This window comes from Ranitomeya variabilis, chromosome 6 (genome assembly GCF_051348905.1).
Source record: "Ranitomeya variabilis isolate aRanVar5 chromosome 6, aRanVar5.hap1, whole genome shotgun sequence".
Taxonomy (NCBI): domain Eukaryota; kingdom Metazoa; phylum Chordata; class Amphibia; order Anura; family Dendrobatidae; genus Ranitomeya; species Ranitomeya variabilis.
Window position 1 is genome coordinate 443,478,362 of NC_135237.1, and position 26,510 is coordinate 443,504,871.

General features: G+C 46.6%; 1 protein-coding gene across 19 annotated transcripts in view; it reads left to right on the forward strand.

The window, feature by feature from the left end:
* The window catches only part of DTNA (dystrobrevin alpha), a 354,562-nt gene that overhangs the window by 183,371 nt on the left and 144,681 nt on the right, over nucleotides 1-26,510 (forward strand). For all 19 annotated transcript variants that reach the window (XM_077270435.1, XM_077270433.1, XM_077270447.1 and 16 more), the window contains exon 3: nucleotides 1,132-1,212. In XM_077270435.1, the coding sequence (XP_077126550.1) occupies nucleotides 1,132-1,212 (81 nt within the window). The remainder of the gene's footprint in view (nucleotides 1-1,131; nucleotides 1,213-26,510) is intronic.

Consider the following 26,510-nt stretch of genomic DNA (forward strand, 5'->3'; position numbering starts at 1 on the left):
AAGGAATAATTACATCTGTTACAGGACTGAGCCTGAACAAAAGAAAGTAAGGTAGACAATGAGGGATTACGGTACCTTATATAGTTGCCAAATTCTGTACTAGGCCTCATTCAGACATCCGTGATGCACGTACGTGGGGTATCCATTTTATTCACAAATACAGCTTGTACCCATTATAATCTATGGTGCTATTCACATGTGCTTGTTTTTTTCCAAGGAACGTGTGTCCGTGCAAAACTCAGAGACATGATTGTTTTTTTTTCTGGTATCACAAATAAAAAGTGCCAACACACAAGTCTATGGGTATGTGAAAAAGACGACCAGCACACGGATGTCACCTCTGTACAATCCGTGTGCTGTCTGAATGTAATATTGTAAAGGATAGGAGAAGCTTTGTCATGTCTCCATCCATGAAAAACACTGATGACATACTGATGGTGAAAACGGACACACGGATCGTACACTGACACACTCCAGCACCATTTTATCCCTTAGGGCTTGTTTCCATTTGCGAGAAACACGTCCGTGTCTCGCATGTGGAAACCAAGCTCTGGCGCTGGCACTTCAGAGCGGAGCGTGCGGCTCCATGTGTTCCTATGCGGCCGCACGCTCCGCTCTGGAGTGCCGGCACCAGAGCTTGGTTTCCACATGCGAGACACGGACGTGTTTCTCGCAAATGGAAACAAGCCCTTACATGCTTAATCTTGGATGCGTGAATGAGACCTTAGATTTGCCCAAGTACACAAGTACTGCATCTATGGGGGAACATTTCACAGCATATCACATTTTTTCCTCAAGAAATCAAGTTAGAAAGGTCCTGTGTAGAAAAATGTGAGGCCCATGAAGGTTCAGCAGGGTCTGGTAGGATAAAATGGGCCACAATGTTTTGGATCCGTACAACACAGACTGTAATATACTCTTGTCCGTGTAGCCTAAGCTATACTGAGGTATCTGGGATGGTGTCAGATGCTCCGCGGTCTGGTCTTTGTGTAGAGATGGTGAGATGTGAACCTTATAACATGTTAACCACGTAATGTGTGAATCCATCCATCCTAGGTCATATTGAAGCCCATGTTCATCAGTGCACTGTCGGTGTAACGATCTAATGCGACCCATTTATTTCCCTACTAGGGGCTCAAGATCTGGATCGTATTCGCTTGTCTACATACAGAACGGCATGTAAAATTCGGTTTGTACAGAAGAAATGCAATTGTGAGTAAGCAAATGTATTAAATAGTACAGAAGTCATGATAAATGTTATGTGTGACTATGTAGTAATACAACCGTAAAAAATAACCACTGGCACTGCTACCGACATCTGAAATAAATAGCCGGTGAGGATTATATAACCATGAAGGTGCTCGGCACATCACAAAATAGCCCATAGTCATCACGTCAAGAGGAAATAAATGTGCGGCCCTCACCGCCTGAATAATGCTTCCTTCTTTATAAGCAATCCACAAATGCAGGATATTAAAGCTTGATCTCGGCCTGCGGTCATTTTGCTTTGGTGACTTTTTGTTCTGAAATTGCTTATCTGTGTCTGGTCAATTACAGAGAAAGTATAGCCAGGTGCTGAAATAGTTAAAACAGAAGCAATCTAAGCACCGAAGATAGCGCTCTATCCTTTCCTTATAGAATTCTGAGTTACTGCGTAACATGATACATTTATAGCATTGCATGCGCCATTTAATATTACATCCTGGTCTAATCCGTGTTTTCCCTTCCTAATTCCCAGCACCTCTACATATTTGGTATTCACTCTGCATTGACATGAAATATCCATTCTCTGCTTGCTGCACTCGGCACATATCGCCATTATTCAATTAGCATGAAGCTTACACCTCAGGATATTTATTAAAGGGAACTAATCCTCCTAGAAATATGCTAACTGCACTCACACCATAGTTCCTGCAGTCCTAGGATGAAAAACATTTTTAATTTGCAGATTAGGTAAGCAAACACGAGGTGGAGAGGAGAAGTGGCCTATAAATGGAGAAAGAAGCATGTATTCATGATAAAATCAAGAGTCAAGGTTCTTATTTGCTTGATTTATTGATTTGTGTAACGCTTGTTGAAGCGACAGCGGCCATTTAGTTTATGTATTTTGAAAGAAAGCATTGCTGCAGTTGGTTTTAGTAAAAAGAAAAATTCTACATTTGTATCCTCCAGAGTTTACGTATATTTCCATACATTGCAGGCCGCTTGTGTTGATACTGACACGCGGATCACTGATGGGTTAGTGTTCAAACACTCTCTCCTCTCTTGAATGCACATCTAAGCTAAATACAACATAAAATGACTGGCAGATCTGGAGTATAAATTGTGTGGGTGTTGTTTTTAGGTAGTGACAGTGAAATCACATCTTTCTTGGCTGCTGGAGACCCAAAATGAAAACATAATTAGCACTGCATAAAATAAATCCAAAATGTATGTAATTGCTGAAAGTTCATGATGCATCTGTGAATTGAGGCAACTCATAACTTATCATAGATTTACCTTCTTCAGTGCAAAAAAAAACGTTTAATTGCATACGCAAATGAGGGCTGCTCAGTGCGCCTTTGATGTGGCCAAGGGCTTAGTGCAGCGTTCACCGCCAATTAGCATGCCTCCTACCTCCTCTTAGCTTGATTGACAGCAATTGCTTGCCCAGAGCAAGCACTGTCTGCACTACAAAAGCAGAGCAGGCGCACACAGGCAGTGTCAGTGCAAGTGCTCTCTTAGCCTACGTTCACATTTGCGTTGTGCGCCGCAGCGTCGGCGACGCAACGCACAACGCAAATGTGAACGCATGCACAACGCAGCGTTTTGTGACGCATGCGTCCTTTTTTTGCTTGATTTTGGACGCACAAAAAATGCAACTTGCTGCGTCCTGTGCGCCCTGACGCGTGCGCCGCAGCGACGCATGCGTCACAAAACACAAATGCAACGCATGTCCATGCGCCCCCATGTTAAATATAGGGGTGCATGACGCATGCGGCGACGCAGCGGCACCCGACGCTGCGTCGCACAACGCTAATGTGAACGTAGCCTTATCCCTCTCTTCTGTGTGTGCACACATGATCACAGAGCGACTCTTCTACTGATGAGAGGAGATAAGGATTACAACATGCACACATGGAGACCGTGTGTATTCTGCTCCTGTAGTGTCAGTGTGGACCTGGCATTTAGGCAGTGCTCGCTCTGGGCAAATCATTACTGTCGATCAAGCTAAGGGAAGTTATAAGTCATGTTGATTAGCGAGGAAAGGTGCACTGAGCCCTTAGACTACTGTCACACTAGCATCATTTAGAATACGTCGCAATGCGTCGTTTAGGAGAAAAAACGCATCCTGCAAAGTTGTCTGCAGGATGCGTTTTTTCCCCATAGACTTACATTAGTGACGCATTGCGACGTATGGCCACACGTCACATCCGTCGTGCGACGGATGCGTCGTGTTTTGGCGGACCGCCGGCACAAAAAAAGTTACATGTAACGTTTTTTGTGCGTCGTGTCCGCCATTTCCGACCGCGCGTGCGCAGCCGGAGCTCCGCCCCCTCCTCCCCGGACCTTACAATGGGGCAGCGGATGCGTTGAATCCGCTGCCCCCGTTGTGCTTTTATTTCACAGCATGCGACGCACTGCGACGGGCCCGTACCGACGCTAGTGTGAAAGTAGCCTTAGCCATGGCTGAGTTTCATGGGTGTCAGACTCCCTTTAAGGACTAGCTCACATGAGGATATACATCAGACGCGGTTTATCAGATAGCGTACTGACCAATGTTGTTCTGTGGAGCAGAGCAGATCTGCTCTTTTCTTTCTAATGTCGATTCATCATGAGAATAAATTTAGCACCATGCTGCGAGTGGTTGTGCAGTTGGGTCACACACACCCATTCAAGTCTATGGGTGCGAGTAAAACATCAGACTCCACTCAAATGCATCAGAGTACAGTCCGATTTACACAGACGATGGGGAAGATGGAGAAATTAAGTTCTCTATCTTCTCCACATCTGTGACACGTTACTATTCTCTCACGTGCGAGAATCTGATCACAGTAAACTGACACTCTGCCTACACTCTGACAGAGTTTGAGCCAAGTATCATTTCCATAATCAGCTCGATTCTCTCTGAAGAGAGAATAATTATTTGTGTGAGCGAGCCCTAATTGTGCAGATTTCTAAATGGCACAACTGTAACATGATGGTATAATTATTAAATATCACATGATTTTTCCAGCCACTTTTGTCCATTATGTTTTTCTTTGGTTTTTCTTTCCTTTGTCTTATTACAAAAACTTTGCAAGAAAATCTCAGATAAGATGTCCACGTACCATGACTTATGGTTTTAAAGAATGCAACTGTGGCACTACGGTTGAAGCTGACAAATACACATGCAAAAGCAATAATAATGTGACGCTGAGTCACGTTTCACACATAAGGCTACTTTCACACATCCGTCAGGCTCAATCTGGCAAATTTTGAAAAAACTGGATCCGGCGAAAGATGCCACCGGATCCAGTTTTTTCCCTTAGACTTGTATTAGCGCCGGATTGCGCCGGATGACCTTACTTTTCTTCCGGTTTTCACCGGATCCTGCAAAACTGTAGTTTCCGGCGTCTGGAAAAAACGAACACAGTAACGTTTTTGGTCTCCGGCGAAAAAGCCGGAAGCCTATGGGAACCGAAAGGTGCTGAATCTGGAAAATGACGGATTCCGGTGCCGGATTCTGTTGTTTTTTTTTTTAAACTGGGCGTGCTCCAATTTTTTTTTTAGTCCAATTGTCTGGATATGCTAGTCGGATCCGTCAAAAAAACAGATCCGTCGCATCAGTTTTTCACAATCTGTGACGGATCCATTTTTTTCAACATTCGACGGATTGTGCCTGACGGCAAAAACCTGATGTGTGAAAGTAGCCTAAGCCGTGAGACCGGGTAGTCAAGGATTTCGAGGTCGAAAGCCAGGAGGGTATGTCATAAACAGAGGGAAGAGACAAAGGCATTGTCAGGTAATGGTCCAAGGTCAAAATTCCAGGAGGATAGCGGATCAGAACAGAGGGGTTAAACAGAGGGAGGGTCAGAATCAGGTCCAAGGTCAGGCAATGAAGGATCAAAAAGAAAAACACTAGGCACAGAGAAAACCAACCACACTTAGCTGAATCTATGTCTGGCAGAGGTCTGGGACTAACAGCCCAGCTAAGTAACAGGACAATCACCTGGAACAATGAACACCTGGAGACAGCCAGCTCCTCCCAGTCTCCGATTGGGTGGCCAAGCTGTCAATCAGAACACCAACGGCTCAGCATGCCCCTGCATCAGATTGGACAGCTGAGCTGTCAGTAACTGCAGGGGTGGAACCATGACAAATAAGGTTTAAGGGGATGTTAGACAGCCAATTGTACAAACGTAATAGTATAATGTTTGTGCCCTACATGTTTAATCTTCTACAACAGAGTTCCCCAACGTTTCTGACCTTGAGAGCCACATTCAGCTCTGACAGAGGGTCGTGAGCCACGTCCAGCCTTGAGAGAGGGTCGCGAGCCACATTCAGATCCCGCCCCCCTCACAGTAGTGGCATCTAAAGCCCCCATTACAGGCATAATGGTAACCAAAGCTTTTCCACAAAAATCAACCACCCCAAAGCAGTATACAAAGATCCAGGGGTTCCCACAATACCCCCCATTCAGTATTCTCCTATAAAGCACTCCCAAGACACTCACATCCGGCTTCAAACACCTCCTCTGACAGGTGGTGTCATCTTGTCTCCAGCGTACCATACTTAAATCATCTCAAAACCCCTAAGACCAGTTCATGTGCATCCGGATCTGCTCTTCTGTGCAGGGCTGCTCACAAAATTCTCAGTTTTCAGATGTGCTCTTCATACCTGTTTGCTATAACTGGAGCTAATGCACCAAGCTGACAGCCTCGAGCCACAATTCATGGGACCGCGAGCCACATGTGGCTCCCGAGCTACAGGTTGGAGACCCCTGTACTACAAGTATCCAGACTGATACATGGAGAATCCAAATATCTTGGTAATTGCCTATTTAAGACAATAATTTATTTATTTTTAAATATGTAACTATATGGCTATAATCAAAGTAGGTGAGTTATAGAGATGATGCTTCTCTGTGTTCTTTGGGCATCAGATATATTCTTGCATTGTCAGTATTTAACCATAGTGTCTTAATTTGTGTAAGATAAATCTTTTACAATATTGTTTCTTTTTATATGTATTGCTCAGACCTTTAACAAATTTTCCTAGCAAATTCTGTATTTGTGCATAATATTAATTTACTATGTACACGACATTGTTCCTTTTTTTTTTTATGAACATTTCTTGTTTCCTTTCCGGTATGTAGCCAAGAAATGAACTACTGTAGTTATTTTATTTTATGGGAGGGACATCTACTGGTCAAATGGTGAACTGGAACAGCCGCAGTTCTTGGGTAGAAATGTCATTTCCTAAGTGCTCATGTATCTGTTATACAGTAATGTTTGCATTTTACATCTGATTGATGTGGACCCTGCAGGACATTTTCACATTTTCATAACCATCGTTGCATGTCTTAATTTACAATCTTAATCCAGATAAATTGAGGCGGGCTTGATGTATCACTGATGCTTCCAGTTAGTATCATTACATCGCCGTGTCCCTCATTAATCTCCTGGGTGTTCTCCTTTAGAGGCGCAGTGCGGGAGGGGTAATAGTCATTGCTGATTATTATTATGCTATGCAGGCCAGATATAGCGTTCCTCTGTGACATTGTTAGTTTGCTCTTGCCCAACATTTAGCGTGTATGCTAAGAAAGCTTCCGACTTGCAAGCTATGGGGATTTATTGCCCAACAGAGGCCCCAAAAAAGTGTGTTTTGCCTCCGGCTGGCCAGTATATATATATTTTTTTAGAAATCTATAGACAACGAATACATCCGTCACAGCTTCCATTCAGCATTTAAAACCTGGTGTGAACATAGCCTTACACTTGATGTCTGATACTTGTTATACATGAACACCTCCCAGGAGCCAGAGCTGTCAATCAAGGAGGGGGTGCAGAGATACAGGTATAACAAGTCGGTGGGAAGGGGCGCAGAACCACGCGGCCACGCTAAGGGGGCACCAAGCACCTCATTAGAATATTCAAATAAAGACAGATTTCCGGCAAACTCAGCCACCAATGGACAGTTGTTATTAGGGGCTATGTCTCCTACAAGGGGCGCTGCTTAGCTTGGATACTTGTCTTGTGCTGACAGACTACCTTTAAATGATGAAGTACTTTTGTAACTACGGTAGTACAAATTGTCTCTGAACAATTATAGCAAATTATGGTATCACGTTGATTAGATTGTGAAAATGAATGTTATGCAAGAGAAAAACGTGACTAGGTTGTTAACCAGATAAAATGCAGTTTTCGCTTCTGCATTTTGCAGCCCTTTAGGATGTTGTATAGGGTTAGAAAAAGACACTGGTGACGTTTGGCCATCTGCCTGGTATGCTCATATGAATGGAGCTGTAACACCTTACACAACCTGTGGACATGTTAAAGCCCAGAATCTTTCCTATTGAGGAAATACTTAGTAAGGCTTCTTTCACACGTCCGTGTCTTTTCCCTGGCACGTGTGGTGACAGTTTTCACATGTACCGGAGATACTTACACACGTAGACCCATTCAAATGAATGGGTCTGGGTACATGTCAGAGAGTTTCCATGGACTGTGTGTCCGTGGTCAAAACACGCTGACAGGTCCGTTTTTTACCGTCCACACGGACGGCAAAACGTCCCGCACATGGAGAATATACTTTGATGTCCTCTGTGGGAAACGCATTGGCATCGGGAAAGAAGTGCTACAATGAGCGCTGTTCCCTGGCGGCTGGTGCTGAAGCCGGCTCTCATCATTCTCCCCTGCTCTGCCGGCAAGCAGAGGAGAATGATGAGCATTATGTTAAAGTCCGAACGACAGCAGGTGGGGGCCTTTGGAACTCTTACCCCCATCATCCGACACCTAATAACAGTGACAGTAGGTGCGGATGATCGAGGTATTCCACAGCCGCCGGCTGCGATCTAACTAAATAAATGAATGAAAAACCCGATGTGGGTTCCCCCTATTTTATTGAACCAACCAGACAAAACTCACAGCTGGGGGCTGCAACCCTCAGCTGTCAGCTGCTGCAAGGTTGGTTATCAAGAATAGAGGGGTCCCCACACTATTTTTTTTTAATGATTTAAATAAATAGTTTAAAAACTGGCGTGGGTTCTCCCCATTTTTGACAACCAGTCTTGCTAAAGCTCCCAGCTGGGGGCTGGTATTCTCAGTCTGGTAAGGGGCCATTGATATAGGCCCCCCAGGCTAAAAGCAGCAGCCCGCAGCTGCCCAGAAAAGGCGCATCTATTAGATGCGCCTTTTCTGGCTCTTTGCCCGGCTCTTCCCACTTGCCCTGTAGCGGTGGCAAGTGGGGTAATATTTATGTATGGGGTTTATTTATGGGGTTGATTCTTTCAGGTGACATCAAGCCCCCACGGCTTAGTAATGGAGAGGTGTCTATAAGACACCTATCCATTACTAATCCTATAGTTGTATTGTTTGTAAATAAAGACACAGCCAGAATAAAATCCTTTATTTGAAAAAAATACACAGGCTCCTTTAATATTCTAAATTAAACCATACTTACTGCAACACCTAATTCCCCGACACCCTCGATCTCCTGTAATAAAAGTAAAATAATAAACTAACAATATACCATACCTGTCTGTCCTTGTGTCCCACGCTGTAATCCATGTCTGGGGACGAAATAGTTTTCAACCTGGACGGTGCCAAGTTGCGACCGTCCAGCTGAAAACCACTGGTGAATGAGCTGCTGAGAGCGCAGCATCATTCACCAGCGGTGACTTCATCGAGGCCGACTGAACTGCGGTTACCTCAGGACCGTGAGAAAAATCAAACATACACATATTTGGTATCGCCGCATTCAGAATCGCCCAATCTATCAATATAAAAAAAGTTATCAGATCGCTAAATGGCATAATGAGAAAAAAATTGAAAACGCCGGAATTACGTTTTTGGTCGATGCTATATTGCAATAAAATTCAATGCAAATGCAATAAAAATAAGATCGTATCTACTCCAAAATGGTATCAATAAAAACATCAGCTTGGCGTGCAAAAAATAAACCATCACACAGCCCCAGACCAAGAAAAATGGAGAGACTACAGGTCTCAGAAATGGCGCCTTTTTAAAAAATAATTTCCAGGTCACCACCTGACAGCACACTCACACTGGACGACGTCCTTCTTATCCATCATGGGACAGGGGGGCTTTGCCTCAGCCTTCCCTCCAGGAGCACCTGCTGGCCGACACCTGCCCGAGGGTCCCTCTGCCTACCAGTGTAGCGCTGCTCCTGGTATGAGGGTCGCTTCCCCCTGCCGGGGGCTCTCGACCCTTCCGTCGCGCCCCCTGGTGCATGCGGTCCCGGCGGCGGCCTCTGATGATGATGATGGCGTCTCCATGCGGTTGCCGAGGGAAGCGAATCCACGCTGCACCAGGCTCAGTTTCCGGCCGCGAGTCACTTCCGGTTTGCGGCCGAGGGGGGCGGGCGGCATATCTGCAGCTACAGGAAGTTCCGGAACGGTCGGATGGCGCGAAAGCGCTGCACCAAGATGAACAGAATAAAAGGTATGTGCCTGGGGCATTAGGCGATCTCCAGAGAAACATGGAGGACACAGCCAGATCAGAGGGGCAGGAGGCCATGACGCCAGTAAGTAGTGCGGGAGCCCTTTTAAAAAAAAAAAAGTTTTTTTCCATTATACTAGCAAGGCTATGTATCTCTTATAGACTGCCTCCTTGCCGGAAAAACCCTAAAGAGAGCCACCAGGAATAAAAAGTGTCCTATATGTGCGGCTAAGATGAAGGATACCTGGCAGAAACCCCTGTGTGAAGCGTGCACCTGCAGGATCATTGGAGAGAAGCAGGCTTCTCTTATGACAAATATGAGAGCCATTATAAGGGAGGAGGTTCACGCTTCCGTATCAGGCTTGGTACTCCCTCAAACCTCGTGTCCAGGAAAATCTAGGAAAAGGCCAAGGGAAGAGTATGATTCAGGAGACTCATCATCTTCCGTGTCAGATCTAGATGAGGAGGAAGAAAGTAGAGAGCCTCCGGAAAAAGGGAGAAGATATTTGTTTTCCGCTGCAGACACGGGAGAACTTTTAGAAGCTGTACGCCATACTATGCAGATTGAGGAGCCTCAGCCGTCCTGTTCAGTTCAGGATGAGATGTTTGGAGGGTTACGCTCTCAGACCTCTATGGTTTTTCCGGTAAATTCCCATATCCGATCCATGATTCTGGAGGAATGGGAGGAAGCGGAGAAAAGACTGACTATTCCTAAGGACTTCAGACTTCGTTTGCCGTACGATCCAGACACGGTTAAAGAATGGGTGGACATTCCTAAAATAGACATACCATTGGCTAAAGTGTCTAAAAGGACTGCAATTCCTTTTGAGGACTCTTCCAACCTAAAAGAGCCCATGGATAGAAAGGCAGATGGCCTTTTAAAAAGGGCCTGGGAGAGTTCATCGGCAGTTATTGGTGCAAATATAGCAGCGACATCTGTTGCTCGCTCCATGCACCTATGGATAGATGATCTTCAGAATCAGTTAACAGCCAAGACTCCTAGGGAAACTATTCTGAAATCCCTGCCTCTGTTAAAATTGGCAACCACCTTTTTGGCAGATGCGTCCGCAGAATCAGTTAGGTTCGCAGCGAGGGGTCAATCCCTATCTAATGCAGCCTGAAGAGCCATCTGGCTCAAAAGCTGGTCGGGAGATATGCATTCTAAGAACAAGCTGTGTTCGATACCCTTTTGCGGGGGCAGGGTCTTCGGACCGGTCCTCGATGATATCTTAGAGAAAACTTCAGATGCGAAAAAAGGGTTCCCTGAAGAAAAGCCTAAAAAATTCCAGCCTTTTCGTAGACCCCGCTATAATCAGAAACCAGATTGCAGGGGTAAAGGTAAACAGGGTAGATGGAGTTATAAAAGGTGGGGAAAGCAGGCTTAAAAGCAAAGACTCGAGCTACTCGGGTTCGGGATCTAGCTACCGGAGAAAATGACACCATCAGAGTGTTGGGGGTTTTCTAGCCGAATTCCTAGAAGGATGGCGGGAAGTAACGGCAAGTCCTTGGGTCTTACAGGTTGTGTCCCAGGGATACAAGATAGTTTATATCTCTCCCTCCCGAAAGATTCCTAGTTTCCAGCTCCCATCTAAAATCATCATCCACCATGTGGTCAGATATACAGGACCTCCTGGAAATGGCAGCAATTGTTCCGGTACCCCCTCAGGAAGAGTACAGAGGTCATTACTCGAATCTTTTCTCAATAATAAAACCGTCCGGAGAATCGAGAACAATAATAAATTTAAAACATCTAAACAAATGGGTAACATACAAGAGATTCCAAATGGAGTCAACCATCCCTCTGTTAAGAAGGGGTATAGAAATGCGTACTCTGGATCTCAAGAGTGCGTATTACCATGTACTCATTCATCTAAGTCACCAGAAGTTTCTGAGGTTTGCGGTAAATTTGGAAGGGAAAATCTACCATTTCCAGTTTTGCTGTCTCCCCTTCGGCCTGGCATCAGCTCCCAGAGTTTTTACAACACTTATGGTAGAGGTGGTCGCCTATCTGAGAAATCAGGATATAATGGTAATTCCTTATTTAGACGACTTTTCAATAGCGGCAGACTCCGTAAGCCAGCTCAGGATCAACTGTCAATCCCTCATTTCCACTCTAGAGAGTCTAGGGTGGATCATAAATTGGAAAAAATCGGATTTGATACCCAAGTCCAGAATAAAGTTCCTAGGAGTGATGCTAGATTCCGAGACAAGAATGTCCTACCTGCCAGAAGACAGGCTAAGGGGCATAATAGAGAAAGTCCATTGTTAGGGGTCGAGTTCTCACCTCTGCACAGGGGGAATCTCGGGCCATCTCCGCTGCGGTCTCCCATTCTTCTCCTGCCGCAGTGGAGCCTGCTCAGCGGAGACGTCGGTCCCAGCGTCTCGCTCAGTCTGACTCTGTACAAAGAGTTACTGCTGCTTTTCCTGCTTCTGCCATTGAAGTCAGTGCTGGGCAGCGGCGAGCAGATGCTTCTGGGACTAAGTCCTGCTTTTCTCGTTCTGAGCATGCCCAGAGTAAGATCTCTCAGTGGAGATCGAGGGTCACATGATCTGATACTGCGGCTGAGGCCATTGGTCCTTCAGGAAGGTCCTGTAGGTGCTCACGCTCTGTGGCAGCCTCTCATTGGTCCTTCTAGGAAGGTTCTGTACGTGCTGCAACTATATAAGGCTCGCATGGCCATGCGCTATTATTGTTCTATGTTATGTGCTTTGCGCCAGTGTGGTCATGTGAGTTTGTGTTCAGGGACCCGGCTGAAATAAGCCCCTAGAATGCTGGCACCTCCGGCGAGTAGATTTTGTGTGAATGTATTCAGGGACCTGGCTGAAATAAGCCCCTAGAATGCTGGCACCTCCGGCGAGGAGTTTGTGTGCATGCATGACCACTGACTGCTCTCAGTTGAGTAGTTAGCCTGTGCCACTGTGAAGTCAAACAGGGCACAGTGCTTTGAGTTTCGGCTACTCTGTGAAGTAACAGGGTTAGGTCATACCCCCATATAGTTCCGCCGTTTGCTAGCAGCAGGTTCTCCTGCACGGTGGACCCCGGGCTGCGAACGCATCAATTATAATAAAACCTCTATATTTACTCGGTGCGTTCCGCTAGCCCTAACATCCATCACTTTGCCCAAAGCCAGAATTCTATCAGAGACGGGATGAAAATCTTAGGATTAGGGCCTGCATCCCTTGCGTGAGCTGGAGTCAGTTTCACTCTCGGCAGCTTCAGCAGGGAGTTCTGACAAGCTGGAACAGAAAACAAAACTCACTAAATCAAAGGCTGAAACTCTTTCTTCAGGTCAAAAGATCCCTGAAATGGTGGACTCTTCCCAGGAACCTTCAGCGAGGGATATCATGGCTTCAAACCCCGAGTGTGTCCGTCACGACGGACGCAAGTCAGCAAGGTTGGGGAGGTCATGTTCAAGGAAGATTCTTCCAAGCTCGTTGGGGAAGGAAAGACAGCAAGAGATCGTCAAACTACAGAGAACTGCATGCAGTTTGGAAGGTCTTAACGGCTGCGAAGCACCTACTGAGAAACAGACATGTAAAAGTTTTTTCAGACAATACGACAACTGTAGCCTTCCTTCGACATCAGGGAGGCCCAAGACATATGGCATTGCAGGGTCTGGCGGAACAGATCTTCAGATGGGCGGAAAAGTCAGTACTGTCAATCTCGGCGGTGCATTTGGAGGGATCCAAGAACCAGGTAGCGGATTTCCTCAGCAGGAAAAGAGTATCTCCTACAGAGTGGGAGCTGAACAGCGAGATCTTCAGAAGCCTTTGTCGCCAGTGGGGGGAGCCGGATGTGGATCTGTTTGCTACCAAGCAAAATGCAAAGGTCAAAACCTTTTACTCCCTAAATCCCTGGGAAAGCTGCAATCGATGCTTTCTCACAACCCTGGAACAACGGTCTTCTGTATGCGTTTTCTCCTCTGGCGATGATCCCAAGAACACTCAGGAAAATCTGCGAGGACAAGGCCAAGGTCATTCTCATAGCTCATCACTGACCGAAACGGAGTTAGTTTTTTTAGCAAAGTAAACCATCAGTAGTGGAACCCCTCCTATTACCAGAAAGAGAGGATCTTCTTCTGCAGGGTCCAGTTCTACACCAGAATCCAGGAGCTCTTCAATTGGCGGCCTGGATCCTGAACGGAAGGTCTTGAAAGCAAAGGGTCTCTCAGATGATGTCATCTCTATCCTACAAGCTAGTAGGAAACCAGTGACATCAGCTATCTACACAAAGATATGGAAACGGTTTTGTGGATTTTGCGGGGAGATGACAGTTGATACTGACCATCCGAATATTCCAAGGATCCTTGACTTCCTGCAGTCAGGATTCCAAAAAGGCCTTAGACCTAGTACACTAAGAGTCCAAATAGCGGCCCTAAGTGTGTTTTTCGATTTCCCTCTATCTACTCACCCCTGGATTAATCGGTTCTCTAGAGCAGTCCAGGCTAAAACCGTTAATTAGGAGATCGGTTCCGCCATGGGATCTTAATCTGGTCCTGAATTTCCTATGCGAACAGCTGTGGGACATAACAGGGGACATAGAGATTAACAAACTTTCCCTTAAAACCGCGTTTTTAGTAGCGATCACGTCGGCAAAAAGGTTGAGGGAACTACAGGCTCTATAAGTGCAGAACCTGTATTTACAGATCTATGATGATAAACTAGTGCTAAGACTTGATCCGGCTTTTCTCCCAAAAGTCGTCTCGGATACTAATATGAATCAGGAGATTGTTTTACCGTCATTTTGTCAGTTTCCTAAAAACCAAAAAGAGAGATTCTATCATAATTTGGATGTGAGAGAGATGGTACTTAAGTATCTTGACTTATCTAGGCCCTGGAGACAGGATAGCAACCTATTTGTTCAATTCAGGGGTCCAAATAAGGGGAAAAGAGCGTCTAAAGCGACTATTGCACGGTGGATTAAGTCCACAATCAATTTGGCTTATAAAGCTAAAGGGGAGAGTTCCCCGGTTAACCTTAGCACCCATTCATCTAGGGCCATGGCTACGTCATGGGCAGAGTAAGGGGGGCTACGGCAGATCAAATCTGCAGGGCTGCTTTATGGTCTAGTCTTAGTACCTTTTCTAAACATTATAAATTAGATGTGGTATCGCCTCAGTTGACTTTTGGTAGAAAGGTACTGCAAGCAGTGGTCCCACCCTAAATACCATTCTGCTTTGGTATTTCTCCAGTGTGCTGTCAGGTGGTGACCTGGAAAACGGTAATTAGTCTTACCGGTAATTGTATTTCCAGGAATCCATCCTGACAGCACTATTAGTTCCCTCCCTATTGTATGATCTTTATACTTATGTGAGGTAACATTTGTATTATTGATTATTTTTGTTGGAATAAACCTTGTTTTTGCATCCATCCAGATGTGTTACTTTGAAAAGCACTGAAGGGTGGTAGGGGGAGGGTCCTTTTAACCTCTCGTGTTTCCTGTCCCATGATGGATAAGAAGGACGTCCTCCAGTGTGCAGTGTGCTGTCAGGATGGATTCCTGGAAATACAATTACCGGTAAGACTACCGTAATTACCGTTTTTGGAACTTTTTTTCACCACTTAAATAAAAAAACAACCTATACATCTTTGGTGTCTGTGAACTCGTAATGACCTGTAGAATCATAATGGCAGGTCAGTTTTAGCATTTGGTGAACATGGTAAAAAAAAAAACAACCAAAAACGACCGTGGAATCGCACTTTATTTGCAATTTCACCACATTTGAATTTTTTTCCCGTTTTCCAGCACCCGATATGTTAAAACCAATGGCGTCGTTCAAAAGTACAGCTCGTCCCCAAAAAAACAAAAAACAAGCCCTCACATGACCTTATTGACTGAAAAAATAAAAAGGTTATGGCTCTGGGAAGAAGGCGAGGAAAAATTCAAAAACTGAAAAACTCTAGGTGGTGAAGAGGTTAAAGAAGAACTTCCATGGATTTGGGGAAGTTGCAACTGACTTCAACAAGAAATGTTTATCTATCTTCTTTATAGAACATGATTTTATGCCAAAACCACTATCACTCTTACCAATGAGAGAGGATATGTTCCCTCTGATTGTCAGGTTTTGGAGGAAGGCTTCTTTTTTCTCCTTGTGTAGCGTGAGGTATACACCTATTTACACCCTCAGCCTGATCAGACCATTGGTATAACATCCTCTGTATAAAGATTTCATTCTGTGATGATACAGATGTGGGCATAGGTGGTGAATGAGCCCCACACCTTATGAAGTTTTAATTTTAGAAGATGTTGGGACATATTTTAGGTGTTTTTTTGAAAACTATTATGCTCTGCTGCAAAGATGCATTATGGCACCCATGTTTGTACCGCGCTGAGTTACATTTTGACAATGTGCCAATGTCTACTTTCAGAAATGTAGAGATACAGTGGTATGATATGATTTTATTTTATAAGTTTAGGTTTTATTTGTATTTGTCAGAGTGTAGTCATTGCACAGATATTAGTGTTATTATTGGTCAGTCGTCAGTCCCTGTTTTGGACTTTGGTGCTGTTTCTATTCTTATGAAACAGGACATATTCTAAATAAATGGTTTCACTGAAGTGTAATACAGGATTCCGGTGCTGCGCACGTTCCACGTTTCTGGCTGCAGCGATACATTTCATTTATGGAATGTGGCAGAAAACCGTGAACATTTCCAGGGACTGCGTAAACCACAACTGCCAATCACAGCAAAAACCCGGGACGCTGATCAGATTTACTTTTATTATACAATGAAAAAATACCTGAACCATCAAATCCACTCAAAGCAAAGCACAAAACAAATATCAGCACAAAATCCTCGCAGCACAAATTGATGTAGATCTTTGAGCCAACTTTAACTGCAAAATCCCCAGCGATAGCAAAGTCTGCAGCCCAGAATAGCAGATTGCAACCGTATTATTGCTATAAAAAATCTATGACCCCCAACGGAAATGGGGTGATTAAGGCTGCATTTTCTGGAACATACTCATAGTAGGTGATGAGATTCAGTTTTTAGAAAGTCTGTACTCTCCCCAAGCAACTTTACATTTAGTAGCTCTATCAGATAACATAATATAATGATTTTAATTATTCTTAATTGCTTTGTAACTTCCCCCTCATTTAAAGTGTGAACCAACACTAAATCCAAGCATTTCTCTGTTTCAAGTGAATCTGTCAGCAGGTTTTTGCTATGTAATCTGAAGACACCAGGAGATAGAGGCTGAAACACAGAATTCAGGGATGTGTCACTTGTATGTGCTGTTGTTTAATAACTGTGAAGGATTTATCATTAAGAGATTAACATTGCAGGACTAGTCCGGCAACTAACCACCTCACTGTCTATGGACTTTGTACATGGAGAGCCGGGTGTGGGTGGAGTTAGCTTCCTCAGCTCTGCTTCATTCTAAATCTAAAAGCTCTGATTGTGTCAGAATTACTACACCCAGTAATCTATTAGATACATCATTGGATTTAGCTTCTCTTTGCCTCAATCAGGCTGCTCTCTGATGAGGTAGCTAAAAACTTCTGACAGATTCCCTTTACTAGCCTTGAAAGGCACTTTGAAATATTCCGTCAACACATGGATTTTATTGGTGAGTTGTTACACCATAAACTAGTGTCTGTGACAAGATAAGGAATGTGCACACCTTCATGACTCTCAGGAAAGCGAACATTAGAAAATTACCTATTGTTTAAATCAGGTTTTTGTATAAGGCCGGGATCACACATGCGAGAAATACGGCCGAGTCTCGCATGTTAATAGTCGGCATTGCCACCGTCACTCAGGAGCGGAGCGTGCAGCTCCATGTATTGCTATGCAGCTGCACGCTCCGCTCCTGAGTGATGGCGGCAATGCCGGTTATTAACATGCAAGACTCGGCCGTATTTCTCGCATGTGTGATCTCGGCCTTACATGTACAGTACTGTGCAGAAGTTTTAGGCAGGTGTAGAGAAATGCTTCAAAGTAAGAATACTTTAAAAATAAAAGTGTTATAGTTTATTTTAATCAACTAATAAAATGCAAAATGAACAAACCAAATATTGATTTAAATTTATTTTTTGATCATCCTTTGCGTTAAAAGCAGTATTGCTTCTTCTAGGTACACTTGTACAGAGTCAGGGATTTTGTAGAATTGTAAACAGGTGTGTGAGCAGTGGCGTAGGAAGGGGGGGGCGGCGCCGACCGCCGCCACGAACAGCCCCCCCCCCCCCCCCCCCCCCGATACCAGCGCTGGCATTGGGCCCCCCCTCCTAATACTCACCTCTCCTGGTTCCTGCGGCAGCTGCAGCGTCTTCGGCGGCCTCTGACTCTGCGACGTCTCAGGGCAGAGGGTGCGATGACGTCATCACTGCGCGCTCAGCCTCTCTGTCCTGAGCGTTGCAGAGCCGGAGAGACGCTGAGTGCACGGGACCTGCGCTGGGAACGGGAGAGGTGAGGATTTTACTTTTTTTTTTTTGTTTCTTTATGTCTGACTCAGACAGACTGTGGGTAATATGCTGGAGACAGACTGGGGGCAATATGCTGGAGACAGACTGGGGGCAATATGCTGGAGACAGACTGGGGGCAATATGCTGGAGACAGACTGGGGGCAATATGCTGGAGACAGACTGGGGGCAATATGCTGGAGACAGACTGGGGGCAATATGCTGGAGACACACTGGGGGCAATATGCTGGAGACAGACTGGGGGCAATATGCTGGAGACAGACTGGGGGCAATATGCTGGAGACAGACTGGGGGCAATATGCTGGAGACAGACTGGGGGCAATATGCTGGAGACAGACTGGGGGCAATATGCTGGAGACAGACTGGGGGCAATATGCTGGAGACAGACTGGGGGCAATATGCTGGAGACAAACTGGGGGCAGATTGCTGGAGACAGACGGGGGGCAGATTGCTGGACGCACCGGGGGCAGATTGCTGGACGCACCTGGGGCAGATTGCTCGACGCACCGGGGGCAGGCAGATTGCTGGACGCACCGGGGGCAGATTGCTGGACGCACTGGGGGCAGATTGCTGGACGCACTGGGGGCAATGCTGGACACACTGGGGGCAATGCTGGACACACTGGGGGCAATGCTGGACACACTGGGGGCAATGCTGGACACACTGGGGGCAATGCTGGACACACTGGGGGCAATGCTGGACACACTGGGGGCAATGCTGGACACACTGGGGGCAATGCTGGACACACTGGGGGCAATGCTGGACACACTGGGGGCAATGCTGGACACACTGGGGGCAATGCTGGACACTGGGGCAGATTGCTGGACACACTGGGGGCAATGCTGGACACTGGGGCAGATTGCTGGACACACTGGGGGCAATGCTGGACACTGGGGCAGATTGCTGGACACACTGGGGGCAATGCTGGACACTGGGGGCAATGCTGGACACTGGGGGCAATGCTGGACACTGGGGCAGATTGCTGGACACTGGGGCAGAATGCTGGACACACTGGGGCAATGCTGGACACTGCGCCTGTGCGGCCGCCCTGCTTGTGAATCCCAGCCCCGCACTCTGCATAATGCATAACACACTGCGGGGCTGGGATTACCAGGGTGGGTGGCCGCACAGGCGCAGTCTGCAAGCCTGGCTGTGACGTCAGACGGCCAGAGCTCTCTGCGCCTGCACCAAACAGCGATACACAGCGCAGGCACCGGATTTCATGGGTAAACAGTGCTGAGGGGGCGATGCCTGGCGTTGAGTGACAGCAATGGGGGGGGGGGGGGGCGCCAAACTCGGAAACAGCCCCGGGCGGCAAAAGCTCTAGCTACGCCAGTGTGTGAGAGTAACCAGTTATACCAAACAGGTGATAATGATCAGCATTTTCATATGTAGGTTTAACCCCGTGGTGACCCGGCAATTTTTTTTTTTTATTATATCTGACGTGCCACTTTATGTAGTAATAAATAACTCTGGAATGTTTCAACATAAACTTGACACAAAATTTTTAAAAATTGCAATTTTCGAACGTTGAATGATTATCTCTTTAATCCAGACACTCATACCACACAAATACATTAATAAAAACATTTCCCTCATGTCTAATTTACATCAGGACTATTTGTAAAATGTTTTTTTATTTTGATTTTCTGCTCAGTTTTGAAGTGACTTTGGGGGTTCTATATATTGGAAACCCACCAAAAGTGATAACATTTTAAAATCTGCACCCCTCAACGTACTCAAAATTGGTTTTGGGTACTTAATTAACCCTACAGGTGCTTTTCAGGAATTAATGCAAAGTGGCATGACGTGTGGGGTACACTTGACTCACAAGCGCCTAAGATGACTATACCCCATTTCCCGAAACTTTTAACTATTCCACCCCCAGCTTACAGCAACATTGATTAAAATTACCCAAAAATGACATAACACAAAATCTTGGATTAAATGGCCACAGCAGCCTTTTTATTAACATACAATTACAAAAATATAACAACAACCCAAACTCGGAAGGGATGGTCCTCGAAGCCCCAAATTAAGGTTTTCCTATGTTCTCCTTAATATTCCTATTTTTTGGCCTCCAGGCTTAGTCTTACCCCCAGCCGCAAAGCACCAGCTCAGAGGCAGCTAATGACCAGCCCGGCCAAAAACAACAAATACCAAATCCCACGATTATCCGTTCCACCTACGGATCGCCCACATCCACTCATAAACCACTCCGGGGAGTCCAGGACCAATAGAGATCCCCCCCCTGCAATCCTCCAACGCCCTTTCCACCAACTCCGAGGACCTCCCTCCCCCGCCTTACTGCTATGACAAAATTAACCTTCACTAATTAAAATAAATGCTGTTAACAACCCCGACTAACTTCATCACAAAATTTAATCAACCCAAAAATTAAGGGAGGGTGGGTGGGAGCTTCGTTTTCTCACAATAGGCAGGTGAGTGAACGCTCCGGTGAAGTGACTGACGTGGATATGGCGGTTATCTCTTTTTTCCCGCCCAGCAAGATCACCGCCCCCATAACTCCTCCTATCATCTCCTGTTTAACCCCTCCCCCTCCCAAATTCAAAAAATCACACGCAGCCCGTGTTAACCCCCTAATGTTTATCAACCCCCCTTTTTTGGCGCTGGCTGTTCGCAACGTGACCCCGTCATGGCGGCCTCCCATGATGGCCCGGGGCCCCGTACGGCCTTTCTTGACGTGTGGGGTACACTTGACTCACAAGCGCCTAAGATGACTATACCCCATTTCCCGAAACTTTTAACTATTCCACCCCCAGCTTACAGCAACATTGATTAAAATTACCCAAAAATGACATAACACAAAATCTTGGATTAAATGGCCACAGCAGCCTTTTTATTAACATACAATTACAAAAATATAACAACAACCCAAACTCGGAAGGGATGGTCCTCGAAGCCCCAAATTAAGGTTTTCCTATGTTCTCCTTAATATTCCTATTTTTTGGCCTCCAGGCTTAGTCTTACCCCCAGCCGCAAAGCACCAGCTCAGAGGCAGCTAATGACCAGCCCGGCCAAAAACAACAAATACCAAATCCCACGATTATCCGTTCCACCTACGGATCGCCCACATCCACTCATAAACCACTCCGGGGAGTCCAGGACCAATAGAGATCCCCCCCCTGCAATCCTCCAACGCCCTTTCCACCAACTCCGAGGACCTCCCTCCCCCGCCACCAACATAAATGTTCTGCCACCTCAGACATTTATGTCCCTCCAAATTTTTAGGCCGGTTTCAATGCCTTCTTGAATGGCCAAGCACCACATGTCTGTCCCCACCGCATTCAAGTGAACCCCGTCTGACCTCCAAAATTCCCCTTTTCCAGATTCCAAATTAACGTGCCGAATAACCACTGCTCCGTTTCGTGACATGAAACGAGAAATTGCCCTGTTCACTTTGATCCTTGCCTTGTTTATACCTTCAACTGACCTGGCCCCGCGCCACACCTTCCGAGGGACAATGTCAGACCATACAACCAACAGCTTAGGGAACGACGCCCACAACCGTAACATGTCAAATTTTATGTCTTTTATCAGTTCCCGGCAAGGTCTTTTCCCCAAATCGTTCCCACCCAGATGCACAACCACCAAATCCGGGGCCCGATCTAAACGTACGAATCGATGAAATTCTGGCAGGAATTGACTCCAGACCATCCCGCGCTTCCCGATCCAACGCAACGTCGCGGAGTCTCTCTGGAACCCCAGCTGCCGCCCGTCAGGCCGAACCTCCGCCCTCAGTGCCGCCCAGAACACGAAAGAATGGCCTAAAATCCAGACCAAACGGGATGTATTGCCTAAAATAAACAACAAAAAACGTCATTAAGAAAAACCATCATTCCTGAAGCAAATAAATCCTACTCCACTAACTCAGGGCGGACATAAGATCTGAATCTGATTGATTCCCACCGACCAATTCTCTTGACCACATCTTCACCTAGACCTCTTCTGGCCGCCTCGGTGGCCGCCCCAATCCTAAACGAGTGTCCACTGTAATTAGTGGGCGAAATACCCCCATCTGCCAAACATCGTTTAAACACTGCGATAAACTGGAATCGCGACAAAAAGGACCCATCTTCATGAATCAGAAAGGGGTTGGATAAAACGCCCTCACGTTTAGTGAAATTCTTCGCGCATAATACTGGACACATAATGGAACCCGAAACCGCAAACAACGCCACTTTGCAACCTCTACCCCAAACATCAGTCTTAGAAAAACGCAGTAAAATCTCCACCCTGTCATCAAACACACTAACATCTTCCCTCCGTAATCCCCCTTTTATTAATTTGGAGGGGCTGACCAACTCCCCGAGGCGAAATGCACCGAAAAAGGCTAAAGCAAAAGCTACTCTGAAAAGGTCGATTTCCCACTGCGATAAACATACCGACGGCAACTGTGCGCCTAAAACCAAAAGCACCTCGTATGAAACAGGACGTCTCAAATCTTCAACCTTCCAACCCTTTTTCCATCCTTTCAAAGCCTGACATACCAGAAATGATTTCGTCACATCCTTGACCCCCCTTGCCTTAAAACCAAAAGCTAGCCCTGCTATCAATTTATTCAATTTCGAAACGGACCAACCCTTTTCTTTTAAATGACCAATCAATAAAAGCAATCTGGGTTCGTCCTGCAAACAATCCCCTAACACACCGATCCAATCTTCCCAGACCCTCCATGCATGATCATATTGCTTCCAGGTCCTAACTGATAAAGAGTTCACCAATAGACCATCTAAAGCCCGCCAGGAAGATTCCACAACTCCACCGGACACTCCATGCCCTCTGTTTCCGCCTGAGGCACCAGCTCTCGAAGACGTTCCCCCTGGAGATGAGAAAGAGCGACAACAACTGGATTACTCTCCAATGACCTGACTTCAGCTACGATCCACAAGTTATACGATAAACCGAAAAAGACCATCTGTTGCAAAACTTTTACCACTAATGAGGAATCCGCTGACAATGAATTCAGCACCCTCACCCCACTTTCTGACCTACATGGGAAACGTATTTTCTTATTCATGATAACCTTGCCCCATAACGACAAGGCCACCAAAATGGGAAACAAATGCGTCAACACTCGATTAGCTGACCACCCTTGTTCTTTCCAAAAAACAGGCCATTCAGCCAACAGCCAAGCACCCTGAAAAAACAATCCAAAACCACTTCCATCAACCACCGCAACAAACAGGCCCAAAGCATCTGCATCTATCACCGGCTCAATCCAAATAGACTTACCATTGTAGTTCTCCAAAAATCTCGCCCAAACTGCCAGATCATCACGTAATTCTTTTCTCAATCTAATAAAATGGACGGGGGATTGTACACCTGCGGTTGCCAATGATAACCTCCTGCAAAATGCTCGACCCATCGGCATGATACGACAAGCGAAGTTTAGCTTACCTAACAATGACTGTACCTCACGCAATCTCAATTTTTTCGCCCTGTGCGCTCTGGACACTTCTTCACGCAATGCACCAATTTTTTCCAAAGGTAATCTACAAACCATTTCCAACGAATCAATTTCGATACCTAAAAAACTTAAAACAGTAACTGGGCCCATTGTCTTATCTGCAGCTAACGGGACCCCAAAATTCTTGGCAACTTTTTCCATTGAATGCAACAGTATCGAACAGTCAGCAGACTGGGCTGCCCCTATGAACAAAAAAATCATCCAAATAATGTATACATGCATCTAAACCTGACACGTCTTTTACCACCCATTCCAAAAAGGTGCTAAAGGTTTCAAAATACGCGCAGGATAGAGAACACCCCATGGGAAGACAACGGTCAACAAAATAACCTCCATTCCAATAACACCCTAACAAATGCATACTATCTGGATGGACAGGTAGAAGCCTGAACGCTGCTTCTATATCTGTCTTTGCTAACTTGGCGCCTTGACCGCACATCCGAACCCAATGCATAGCTGCATCAAAAGAAGTGTAAACCACCGAGCACAATTCCGGATCAATGCCGTCATTCACGGACGATCCCCTAGGAAAGGACAAATGGTGTATCATCCTAAATTTATTGGGTTCTTTCTTCGGAACTATACCTAGCGGCGATACCTTAAAATTCAGTAAGGGAGGACTAGAAAAAGGACCTGCCATCCTGCCCAGACTGACTTCTTTTCCTAACTTTTCCGTCACCACCTCAGGAAACTGTCTCGCTGATTTCAAATTCTTTTTTGAAAAATTTGCTGCCGTATTAACTGATGGGATTCTAAAACCGTCCCTGAAACCGTCCTCCAACAACCTCGCTGCCAACCTATCTGGGTATCTATTTAGATAATGCACCATCTCTTCCAGCCGAATTGGTGTCACCCCTTTTTTCAACTCCCTCCGCTCCTCTCTGTCTGCTTCCCCTAAAACATTTTGATGATCCATGCGTGCCGCCACAGATTGTGCACTCGTGTTTAAACTTGCACTTTGCGCCAAATCTACAAGACCCCTCATTGAATGCGAAGCATAAGCCCTTTTGTATGGCCGTTGAATGTCCTGACTGACTATATCCCCCCGCACTCCCGAGAAAGGACTGAGTGCTACTCCCTGCTCTGGATGGGACCATCACTCGCATCCAAAGAGCGATGTCCTTGTGATCCCACCGAATGCTAGGCCTGACTGCCTTCCTCTGACGAAACTGCTCGTCATATCTTAACCATCCGATACCACCATACACCCGATAAGCCTCACCTATAGCATCCATATAGCAAAATAATCCTGAACAATTTTCAGGAGCCTTCTCCCCTATTATGCTGGCCAAAATGGCAAATGCCTGAAGCCAATTTGTAAAAGTCCTTGGGATCAATCTGTACCTCCTTTTTTCTTCATCCTCCTTTTTTGACTCATCTCTTCTCGCCCTGTCTAAGTTAAACCGTTCCAAAGGCAACAAAGAAAAAATTTCCACGTACTCCCCCTTCCATATTTTTTCCCTAATCTCGCTTTTAAGATGAGCGCCCAAAGGGCCTTCGAAACACACGTAGACTTCACCGCGTGCTGTATCATCTAACCTCACTGTATCATCTTTTTCCAAGTCACCTGCCTGGCTAGGTACCGATACCGTAGCTGAGGAAATGGCCGCATCGGCCCCCCTGCTCTCATTCCTTAAGTTTCCCACCGATACATCCCTATCCGGCACATTGGAGACCTCCCCACTCGTGCCGCCTTGTCCATAAATCCTACCCGTACCGCCCAACCAAGCAGTAGATGGGGTGGCCACGACCTGACCCCCCCCAGTCCCCCACAAGCAAGCTAATTCCCTCAGCCCATGCATAAGCATATTTAATCCCCCACTAACCCCCCCAGGCACCCCCCCCTGGCTACCACTCCCCGGTAAGGTTAACAATGGGGGATAAGATAAAGAAGAAGTGTCCTCACCAAGCTGCCCGAGCGCTGTGGACCCGGCAGCCGACGATCCAGTAGCCTGATGTGATCTCACGTCCTCTGTCATCCCTCCATGGTCTGATGCTCCCTGGTCCATGTGAACGCTGCTGAGAGACGCTCTCCTTGATGTTCTCAGGGGACTTGTGACAGTCTGCGTCGACGATTGAGAGCCTGCATTATCTGGGAACTGCTCCCGTTGGCGATCACTAGCTGTTAAAAATGGCGGCGATGTCTGTGCAGCACAGACCGGCGGCCCTCTGTTGTTCCTCCGTGCAGCCGGACCCGCGGTGCTGCTAGAGCCGGCTTGCAGCCGCCCGTGATCCATCCCCCGCTGAGGCGCCTGTGAAGCAGGCCCTCGTATTGGGATTCCCCTGCCTGCCCCTCGTCGAGCCGGCTCACCTGACATGGAGGCTCCGGCCGTTCCTGGTCCCGACACCCTGCGCGATCCTGGTGTTGAGGAGGAGGCCGACGCCTCCCCCCGTTGTAGGCCCCGCTGTGTGTCAGGATTCCTCCCAGCTCGACCACGAGGACCGGCGGTCCCGCGGCGCGCGCCCCTAGCTGGAGGGTCCCCGGAGGGGCTCCTAATTCGGCGTCGGGCCCTAGGGGGGACGTCAGGGCTTAGGCGTGCCGGCGGGCGAGACCGCCGCAGCCGGCGCCCTCCGGTGGGGACCTGTGAAGATCCAGCCGCCACCCCCTGGAGAAGGCTGCTCACATGTTGTTGCAGCCACGCAGTACCCTGCGTGCTGGCCGCGTCTCGTAGGCTCCGCAGGAGCGCATCCACCTCCATAACGGCCAACCGAAGCTTCGTTTTCTCACAATAGGCAGGTGAGTGAACGCTCCGGTGAAGTGACTGACGTGGATATGGCGGTTATCTCTTTTTTCCCGCCCAGCAAGATCACCGCCCCCATAACTCCTCCTATCATCTCCTGTTTAACCCCTCCCCCTCCCAAATTCAAAAAATCACACGCAGCCCGTGTTAACCCCCTAATGTTTATCAACCCCCCTTTTTTGGCGCTGGCTGTTCGCAACGTGACCCCGTC